General features: G+C 39.6%; 1 protein-coding gene across 1 annotated transcript in view; it reads left to right on the forward strand.

Moving 5' to 3' along the window:
* Positions 1–8,317, forward strand: part of zdhhc8a (zDHHC palmitoyltransferase 8a) — a 58,769-nt gene extending 50,452 nt beyond the window's left edge. Inside the window, exons 9-10 of the mRNA XM_030150448.1 lie at positions 2,158–2,270; positions 6,576–8,317. Coding sequence (XP_030006308.1) covers positions 2,158–2,270; positions 6,576–7,877 — 1,415 coding nt within the window. The 3' untranslated portion in view covers positions 7,878–8,317. The remainder of the gene's footprint in view (positions 1–2,157; positions 2,271–6,575) is intronic.
* The last annotated feature ends 2,450 nt before the right edge of the window (positions 8,318–10,767 follow it).

The following is a 10,767-nucleotide window of genomic DNA, read 5'->3' on the forward strand; positions in this document are numbered from 1 at the left end:
TGTGTCCTGCATGAGTAATTGTGCAAAACTAAGACATAAATAATATATTAACCCAGTGGTTCCAACCTTTTTTGTCTCCTGACTCCATTTTAACATCATAAATTTCTGTTGACCCCAGACATTCAAAACTGAGACTTCTTTTTTTTTTGTGAAAATTGATTTGTTTTTGATCTTGTAATAGTTTACTATACTACGTTTCAAATAAACATTAATTTTAGATGACATTTAGTCTATATAATGTATATTATTCTGGACGGAGGCAGTAAATCCAGGTGTAGATTACTGCACAAAGTGAGAATTTGATTTTCCTTGGTCAGGATATGTACAGTCAGTCCAGCTTGGATTTACAAGGCTGACAATTAATACTGAACAAACAAGAACTCAAACTATGAATTATGAAAGAGCTGCAGCATCTGAAACTGACCACAATGAACATTTGACAGATAAACAGAACCACAGTGCTTCAGTTTCACACTCACAGTTTGTCTGTTATGGATTATGATTGTCTCTGTCAACTCACCATATATTTTTTATTAGTAAGGTTGTTTTTTTTTTCTTATTTTTATCACTAGAAATTTCAGCTAACCCCACTTAGGGTCCCGACCCCAAGGCTGAAAAACACTGTATCATGCATATATTATGAAAAAAGTGTCTAGATTTTTTTTTTTTTAGATTGATTTTATTTCTCAAAATTAGGCTAAAGTTGAAATGCATTTTTATTTATTTATTTTAAAATATGGTTTTATTAAGAAGATATTTAACCTCCTGAGACCTAGGAAAGTACAAGTTTTGGCTTTTTTTAATTAAATAATTGCCTATATTGGAAACATGATACAACAGTTGTTTTTGGAATGTCCTTTGCAATGAACAGTTGTTTTTTTGGTCTAAAGCTGTGAAACTCTTGTCCAGAAACATGGACAGTAAAGTCATGTCTGGGTCTAAGGAGGTTAACTTTAGCAGATCACAGATCAGTCTAAATTCTACAACTAAGATGATCCTTTTGTTCATTGTATGTCTGAAGGTCTATACAGACTGCCCCCATGTGGTTTGGAGAATATTACCTTTAGAACCCTTAAGAGCAGGGGTCTCAAACTCATTTTCTTTCAGGGGCCACATTCAGCCTGATTTGATCTCCAGTGGGCCGGACCAGTAAAATAATGACATAATAACCTATAAATAATGCCAACTCCAAATTTTTGTCTTTGTTTTAGTGCAAAAACCCCCATTAAATTATGAAAATACTTACTTTTATAAACTATCCAGACAAAAAAGATGTGAATAACCTGAAAAAACTGAAATTTCTTAAGAAAAATAAGTGCATTTTTAACAAAATTAAGCCTCATTTTATCATTTCTACATGTGCATTATGGATCAGATCTACAAAGACACTAAACACTGAGTAACAGGCAGAAAATAGTTAAAATTGTGCTTAATTTTCTTTAGACATTTCAGGTTGTTCATATTTATTCAGGTTGTTCACATTTTATTGTTAATGGATAGTTTGTAAATGTTAATATTTTCATAATTCAATGTTATTTTTTGCGCTAAAACAAAGACAAACATTTGAAGTTGTCATTATTTATGGGCATAATGTAATATTATTTTTTCTTCACATCAAACCAAGAAAAAAATATGGAGTCATTTTTTTGTAGGTTATTCTGCTGTTATTATTTGACTGTAGATCATATTGGTCTGTATGTGGAACCTGAACTAAAATGAGTTCCACAGCCTTGACTGTGAAATTTTTCCACTTTGCAAATTCATCCCATGGGCCGCATGGGAACCTTTGGCGGGCCGCATTTGACCCCCAGGCCGCATGCTTGAGACCCTTGCTTAAGAGAGTTAAACTATGTGTCCATAAATGTGGACTTCATGCATGAAAGGGTTAAATGTGCAAAACGGTCAGAGATGAACAGTATGATATATTTGCAGTTATTGAGTATAAGGTACATAAACGATATCACAGTTGTAGAATGTAGAATAATATGCACATGGACTCTGGTCCGTTTAGTTTCAGTCATGTCCATGCCTGTACAGCACCAACAGGATGTGGATGTGACGTCTGTTCAGTATCTCCACCGTGGCTCCATTACTTCATTTGTGAATGTTTTCTGTATTTTACCTGATTCTTCAAAGCTGTTCATTTCTTTTTTGCAGAAGTGGGACATTACACCAAATCCATTATCCCTGTATCTATTCCCACCGTGCCCCAGCTCCGCCCAGTCCTGGAGGCCATATCCAGAGGATCATCTCCCATTCCTCCAGAGCAGGTGCTTGTCAATCTGATCTACATGTGTCATATTGTAGGAGTATTACATGGTTTGTCATGTTCATTTTGTCATACTTAAGAATTTTTGATTCATACAAGCACTGGGTAAATGCATGGAGCAAATATCTGAATTAGGGCTGCACGATTAATCGATTTTAAATTGCAATCGGATTTTTTAACTAGGACAATTTTTAAAAAAGGGAAATCGTAAAATCGATTTCATCTCTCTCATGCCTCCAGGCCGCATGCTTGCGGGGCTACTGTAGGCTCCTCCTCCTATCAGTGACAGCTGTCTGTCACAGAAATGACGGGTCTCGGGGTCATCAGCCTCAGCAGAGGAGCCCAGACAGCCCTGTGCCCACACACATCCACCAGCTCCACAGATAGAATCCCTTCAGCGTGTCCTAGGTCAGCCTGTTCCACGCACAGATCCCCCAGTTTAAATAGAACCCATGGGGATCACTCATATTAACGTGGTCCACGCACGCACGACTGATGCCTGTCACCGACTTACATTGGTATCACTTCTGTGGCCAAGGTACCCCAAAAAGAAAGAAAAAAAAAAACTTTTTTTTTTAAATAATTAATTTAGTCCTCTAACTTACTAAATTTTTCATTCACAGATGTAAGTTCTGTAACACAAAACCAAATATTATTTATTTTTTAAAAGATGTTGAACTTTATTTAAAGCTGTTAGATAAATCTGGAAACAAAAAGGCTGTAAAAAACATAAGTATTTGCTCTGATTTGGACATTGTATTATAGTGTATTCCTCCTGGCAAACTTATGTTATTTTCTTGTGGTATACATTGTTTGTATACTCTACTTCATTCAATAAAGATTTAATTAAGAAAAAATAAACTTCTGTGGGTTCATCACATGATACCATCACAGATTTAAGGTCAGGGCAGTGCCTTGCATTGTGGGCTGCTCACAAAAACAACATGCTGACTTCTGTTGTCTTTTGTAGTTTTACCCAAAAATCGAAATCGAAAATCAAGTTTTTAGAGGAAAAAAATCGGGATTTTATTTTTTGCCAAAATCGTGCAGCCCTAATCTGAATGGATGTGCCATAATTTTCTTCAGTTAAACAGAGAAAAAACTGAGGTAGTCGTTTTTAGACCCAAGGAAGAACATCTTAAAATCAGTATGCAGCTCCAGTCACTTCAGTTAAAAACCTCAGACCAGGCCAGGAATCTGGGTGTTGTCATGGATTCAGACCTGAATTTTAAAAACCACATACAAGCTATTACAAAGTCAGCTTACTATCACCTCAAGAACATTTGTAGGATTAAAGGACTGACGTTGCAGCACGACCTTGAAAAACTTGTCCATGCATTTATCTTTAGTAGAGTTGACTACTGTAACAGTATCTTCTGTGGTCTGCCTAAAAAGTCTTTCAGACGACTGCAGCTGATCCAGAATGCTGCTGCTCCAGTCCTCACTAAGACCAAGAGAGTGGACCACATCAGTCCAGTTCTCAGGTCTCTATACTGGACCACATCAGTCCAGTTCTCAGGTCTCTACACTGGCTCCCTGTCTCTCAGAAAATAGACTTTAAAATTCTCTTACTAGCATATAAAGCACTGAATGGTTTAGGCCCAAAATCCATCAGAGACCTTCTAGTCCAGTCTGAACCATCCAGACTCCTCAGGTCATCTGGTACAGGTCTGCTCTGTGTTCCCAAAGTCAGAACTAAACATGGAGAATCAGCGTTCAGTTTCTATGCTCCGTATATCTGGAACAAACTACCAGAAAATATCAGGTCTGCTGAGAGTCTGAGTTCTTTTAAGTCCAGGTTCCAGACTCACCTGTTCACTGCTGCCTTTGGCTAAAAGGCTTTGGACTTTTTAAATTTTATATTCTCTTTCGAAACTCTGCACTGCAACTCTTACTTTAATATGTGTGTGTTTTTATATGTTTGGATTTTATGTGTTGTTTTCTTACTTGCTGTTTTTAATCACCTTTTACATGTTTCTTTTATAATGTTTTAAATGTGTTTCTTTTTCCTTGTCCTGTGTGAAGCACCTTGAATTGCCTTGTTGCTGAAACGTGCTATATAAATAAACATGCCTTGCCTTGATCAAGGAAGACAGTAGCAAAAACGGCAAGTTGATTGGACCAATATTTTGGGAGATATTAGTCATTTTGAATACAATAACCTTACAGTCACGTTGCTATGTCCAGAATGCTTTGGCGGTGACTGCTGGATAAATGCGGTACAGCATGCACAAATACACAACGGCAGAAAAACTACCACATCTAGAACCCGTGGATCCACACGGGTCAACACACTAGTACTACAGTATACTTGAGTACTGCAGGGTTTTCATGTACCTGCTTTATCTGAGAACATGCTGGACTACCGTTGGAAAGCAGTGATATCATAGTCCAATATTCTTGGGTGTAAATGTGAGGCAAAAAAGTGAAAAAAAAAAGAAAGTTCTCAGTAACATATATACAGTCCTACAAAAAAAAGCTGCCACCTAGATTTAACTAAACTACAATGGAAATAACTACAATCCTTAGTTTAACCTTAGTTTAATCCTTCTTTAAACCTTTAAAGGGCTCATATTTGTCTAAACCCACTTTTCTTAGTCTGTGGTTCATTTATTTGTGTATTTGGACCCTGATAGTTCATACAGTTTGAATTTGAACCCTCCAGCTGCTGCAAAACTATCTTTATATTCATTTGGGCAAAAATCCAGTGGATTTCTACAGCCTGTTTGAATTCCTTCTTAATTAGTTCCATCTGTAACTAGTTCCGTCTCCACATTTGCACATATAAGGTCCAGACTTCAGACGAACATTTCTCCAGTTTGATATAATTGTTTGTCAGCAGCAGCGGTTGTAGTCCGTACTGAAAATATGTCCAAAGTTGGAGCCCATTCCCTAAAATGTTCAGACGTTGGTTGAACGGGACAGAGCAGCACAGCCAACAACCTGGAGGGGGCGGGGCCTGAAGTGGTTCATTTGCATTTAAAGGGCCAGCGCTCCAAACCACCTTTCTGGTGTCATTACTCAGAAATAGGGTTGAAGATGGACCTGTGGAGTTGAATTAATGTAGAATCCAGACCCAAGCAGAGCATTTACAGTTTATGGAGACCACAGGAAAATGTTGGAAAATGAAGAATTCCATTTAAACAAGCAAAATATCACTCCTTTAACTGATGCGGTAGCCTGTCGTTTTTGAAACTTCATCAGTTTGATAGAAGCATAAAGACTGGACTGTGTTTAAATGGATAAAGGTCATGTGTGTAATGAGTCCAGACTGACCCTGTTCCAGAGTGATGGGAACATCTGGGTAAGAAGAGAAGCAGATGAAGGGTTTACCCATCATGCCTAGTGCCTACAGTACAAGCCTGGGGGGTCAGTGTTATGATCTGGGCAGAAGTTTATGGAAACAATGCCATGGTGAATGTGTCCCATAAAATACAAAATATTAGAATGTGGGACATTTTTTGTCCAGGCTGTGTAAATTAACACCATCTGATGTTGAAAACAGGAACAGTTCCAGTAACAGGATATTAAAGGGATGTGTGGAAGAGCTGAACTGAATTAGATTTTTACAGAAAATCACAGATGAACTAAAAATAAGTTTTTACGTTTTACTTTTGAACACAAATGTCTAGTTTTCTACATCTTAGATTTTTAAAAGAGGCTTGATTTTTAAAATGTTTTGGGGGGAATTTATTATTTTTATTTTGCATCATTGTGTGCCTTCAAAACCTTCAACCTGATTTCAAACTTTGAAAATATGAAAAGGAAGTGTAAGTGGCAACAAGACTGTGGACTCTGTTCACTGCAACAAAGGGGTGTCTAAAAACAAGATAAAAACACTAAATCTGAGGAAAAAGGTCCTCAAAATGAGTGAAATATCTGTCCATGCAGCAAGAGAATTTCACTGGACAAGATTTCTTAAATTAAAACTGTTATATCTAGAAATAATCATTTCTACAGATGTATAAACACTTAAAATAAGAAATTAACTCTTAAAATAAGATAAATATCTAACGCTTCTAAATCTAAGTTGTTGTTTTTTTTTTATCTTGGTAAGAACCAAATAATTTGCAGTGTATATTAATGAAGTGGAGTTCAGTTTGGTTTGTACTGAAGCAGTTGTAAATACATGAACTGGTGCAGTTCAGGTCAGTGTAGTTTCAGTTCAGTGTAGTTTCACTTTAACTTGAGTAAATGCAGTTTCTGTCTGAAAAATGTCTCTGTCCATTTGTTGGAGTGAAGGGTGCGTCTGCTTTTTCCACCTCTGATCAGATGTCACAGCTATTTTGTCTGTTTTTTTGTTTAGTTGCTGAAGGCATCAGATCAGCCAGGGACCAGGAGTCCTGACCTCCGCTCTGAGTCCAGAGACAGCCCTGTGAAGGGGGTCCAGCAGGACCACATGCCTGTCCAGCCTCCCCTCCAGACCAACACCAGCTCTCTGCAGCTCAACTCTCTGACTCTCAGCTCCCGCTCTCTGACCCTTAAACACAGCGGTCGCCACGGCAGTAAATCCCAGCTACCCAACATGCATTCTGACAGCATCGGATCCAACCCCCCACCGGGCTCCGTCCCCTCCTCCGGTCTGCTGCCGAACCACAGCAGCCTCTCCTACGATAACCTCATCAACTCTGAGGGGCCACAGTTCCTGGGCCAGAGGGGGGCCCCATCCGTGGGCTACCACCCTCACTTTATGACCCTGGGCTCCGATGGGACTCTGATCCAGCGGCCCTCTCCTCACGCCTACAGTCCTGTGTTTATGGGGGTCACTCGACAGTCTCCTCAGCCCAGGGACCCGTCACCGTCTCTGCAGGGCCTTTCATCCAGGGATCCATCTCCTTCCTTCCAGGGTTTCATTCAGCGAGATCCCTCCCCTGCTTTTCAAGGGCTCATGCCGAGGGATCTGGTCTCTCAAAGCCTAACATCAAGAGACGTCCCCCCTCCAAGTCTGGCCATGCGAGACGTGACATCTCACAGTCTTCGTGACAGCCTTCGTGATCTTGGCGCGCAGGGACTGACACCTCCAAAGTCTGCTACCGTCCGCTACGACAACTTTTCCAAAACCATCATGGCGTCAATTCAGGAGAGGCGGGAGATGGAAGAAAGGGACCGGATGCTGCGTCTCCAGGCCAGATCACAGGCCCTCTACGGGCCAGACGTCGGGGTCTACGACATCCCGAGCAGGCGCAGCCTACCTCCAGATAACATCAGACCCCCAGGTTCCCGTGGGCCAACTCCACCAGCGTATGGATCCAGGGAGTTCCTGATGAGCACAGGTATCCTTGGTTATGGTATAAGGAGCTCGCCTCTGTCCAGCTCCTCCACGTCTTCTCTGACTCGAGGTCCGAAAACATCGAGTTCTCCTCTGCAGAGCAGCAGCAGCAGCAGCTTACAGAGCAAAGGCCGGAGTTCGTCTCCAGCCTACTGCCCCCCCGACAGACACACTCAGCCTCTGCCTTCCTCCACATCCACGCTGCCCCGTTTGCCCTCCTCCTCCACTTCCTCCTCTTCCTCCACCCCCTTGTACGCCACCTATGCCACCACAAAACGATCCTCGCTGACGTACTCCTCTGAAGGGAAGGAATCAGTCGCTTTAGGAACCTTGAAATAGTAAAAAAAAAAAAAAAAGAAGAGAAAACAGTTTCCAATGGTGTGAATGAATCATCTATGCAGTGTTACTCTCAGTCTTCACAGCTCCCAAATGCTTTGTAAATAAGAGGCCGTTTGGGTCTGTCCTGTGTGGGAGGGTGTGCAACAAACATGTACAAAGTGAAGGATCAACTTGGAAACATTCATGCACATGTGGCTTGGGCTGTTTTTCATCCAGAAAAGGGGATTCTCAGGATAGATGTGCCTCCTCTAACAGAGAGAGCTCTAACAAATGCAATCACAGCAGAGGTATGTGAAGAATTATCTGTTTGTATGTGTTTTGATATTACTTTTGTGATAAAATGTATTTGCCACATTATCTGCCATGTCTCTCACGGCAAAAACCCTATTTAATGGAATTTTGTAGGTGTTTATATGAATAAAATTATTTTGTAATTTTCACTTCTGTTTTATGTTTTTCTTTCTTGTGTGAATCATCATTAATGGAAGCACTTACACAATTTGATAAATATATGCACATGTTTAAGTGTTTATATATTAAAAGAAGCTGGTGCACTGTGCTGCAAAAGGGAGGCTATATTTTACAGCTGACTATTTCACTGTACAGATATATATGAATGCATATGTCAGAGGTGGCCAACCCTGGTCCTGGACAGACACTATCCTGCATGTTTTAGATATTCCGCTTTTCCAGCACACCTGACAGTCGTTATCAGGCTTCTGCAGAGCTTGATGATAGGCTTATCATTTGAATCAGGTGTGTTGGAAGAAGGAAATATCTGAAACATCCAGGATAGTGGCTCTCTAGGACCAGGGTTGGCCACCCCTAGTACATGTATTTATGTATCAGCTAAAATTTCCTTAGGGGGTCAAATGAGTGGCCATTTTTGTCAAAAAAAAAAAGTAGTAAGAAATGCATAGAACTGTGTTGAAATGATGCTAGTACATTTGTGCACAGACTACTGATATTATTTGACAGTGGAAGCTACATTTTCAGAAATATTGGATTTTCAATAGCACGTGTATGTGAAAACTTTTGCTGGTGGACGGACGTGACATTACCCATGATGATCTGGTCAGTACCAGTACTTTATTAGTAATAAACTTATAGACTTACTATTGCTAATTCTCCTCTTATTCATAAATGTTAGTATTGTGGATCTAAAACAATAACAGCTGACACAAAAACACAAAATGTGGCAGTGGACGGATGTGACATGGTTGTTACAGATCCCATCATACTGATGCTCTGCAGCCATGTCACCGTTTACACTAATGATCCCTGTGCAAAAACTAGGATCAGAATTATTTACTGTATAGTTTATTATCATACTAAAGAGTAAATAACAAAATAGAATTGTTATTTCTTTATAAAAATGCTTATTATTAGAAAATTGTTGATTTCAAAAGTGACGTGTATCATTCTTCATGTATGTATTGGCGTAACATAAGCAGGATGGATCAGCACCATACTCCATATTGAACCTGTTAAAATAAAACGTGATATGTAGGATAGAATCTTGTAAGAAAAATTGGGGAATCTAAAAGAATAGAATATTTGTTTTTCAGGTAAATTCAGTTCAAATACTAGAAGCACTCGGAGAGCGCAGACCTCCGCCAAGGCTGATCAGTGGCCCCCCCACCCCCGATCACCACCAAAATTTAATCATTTCTTCCTTATCCCATTTCCAACAAACCCTGAAAATTTCATCCAAATCTGTCCATAACTTTTTGAGTTATGTTGCACACTAACGGACAGACAAACAAACAAACAAACAAACAAACAAACAAACCCTGACAAAAACATAACCTCCTTGGCGGAGGTAATAACTTGGCCAATTGTGACATGAAAATATAGCATTAATTGTGATGAAATTGGACATTTTTGAGCTGAAAACATAGTTCATATGACCATCAACATGTTGCAACAGAACTGAAATCCTGTAAATTTGCATAACTTGGCATTTACCGACACAAAGTTCCTGAAGTTCAGTCACATAAACTTGTGTCTCTTTTCTGCTGTGCTAAATTCTGCTTTTAATGGCTATGAAATATTAAAATTATATATATTTTTTAAATTGTTAGCTTAAGCTAAGGTCAGGGTTTTGATATTAGAAATTTAAATAATGCATAGGACTTGAATTTAGATATAGGATCGTCTGTGGCTGAAACATAACCCAGTCAGTTTAGACACACCTCAGATGTAATCCTAACCCTAAAATGGGTCAACAGTGACCTGGTTAAGGGGTAACAAAGGTGGATAAATGATTTACTGACAATGTAAAAGCAAGGAATGAGTCAGTCAGTGAAGTATGGCGCCCTCTAGTGGGCAGATTCAGGAAGTGATCATAGAGAGCAGACAAAATAATTCAAAGCCTCTGTCAGGTGTGTATGTCAGCTGTTGTTAACCTGTTTCATGTATGCATTACACTACCCAGTGGTGTCTGCTGGTCTTTAAAACAGGGGAAGCTCATCTTAGGGCTCCATCATAAAACTATTACAGCAAAGCTATCAAAAATAAAAGGAATGCTTAATTGAGGCTGTTCTGCTTCATCTATCCCATAAAACCACAGTGACACACACTTGCAGGTGTTTGACTGGACCCTTTTTCTCTTCAGCTGATGTAGTCCCTTTGTCCAACCACCTCTCTTCCACTAATATCCCATGGGGCTTAGCTCCAACAGGTACGTTTTAACATGGCTGTCAGTTCAAACGGGTTCAGCCTCTGGGACTAAACCTACTCTGTCCAACAGTTCATCTAGAGCAGGGGTGTCAGACTCCTTTTAGTTCAAGGGCCAGATTCAGATAAATTTGATCTGAAGTGGGCCGAACCAGTAAAATAATAACATGATAATATATAAATACAAATAATGTCAACTCCAAACTTTTCT

Source organism: Sphaeramia orbicularis, chromosome 12, assembly GCF_902148855.1.
Source record: "Sphaeramia orbicularis chromosome 12, fSphaOr1.1, whole genome shotgun sequence".
NCBI lineage: Eukaryota > Metazoa > Chordata > Actinopteri > Kurtiformes > Apogonidae > Sphaeramia > Sphaeramia orbicularis.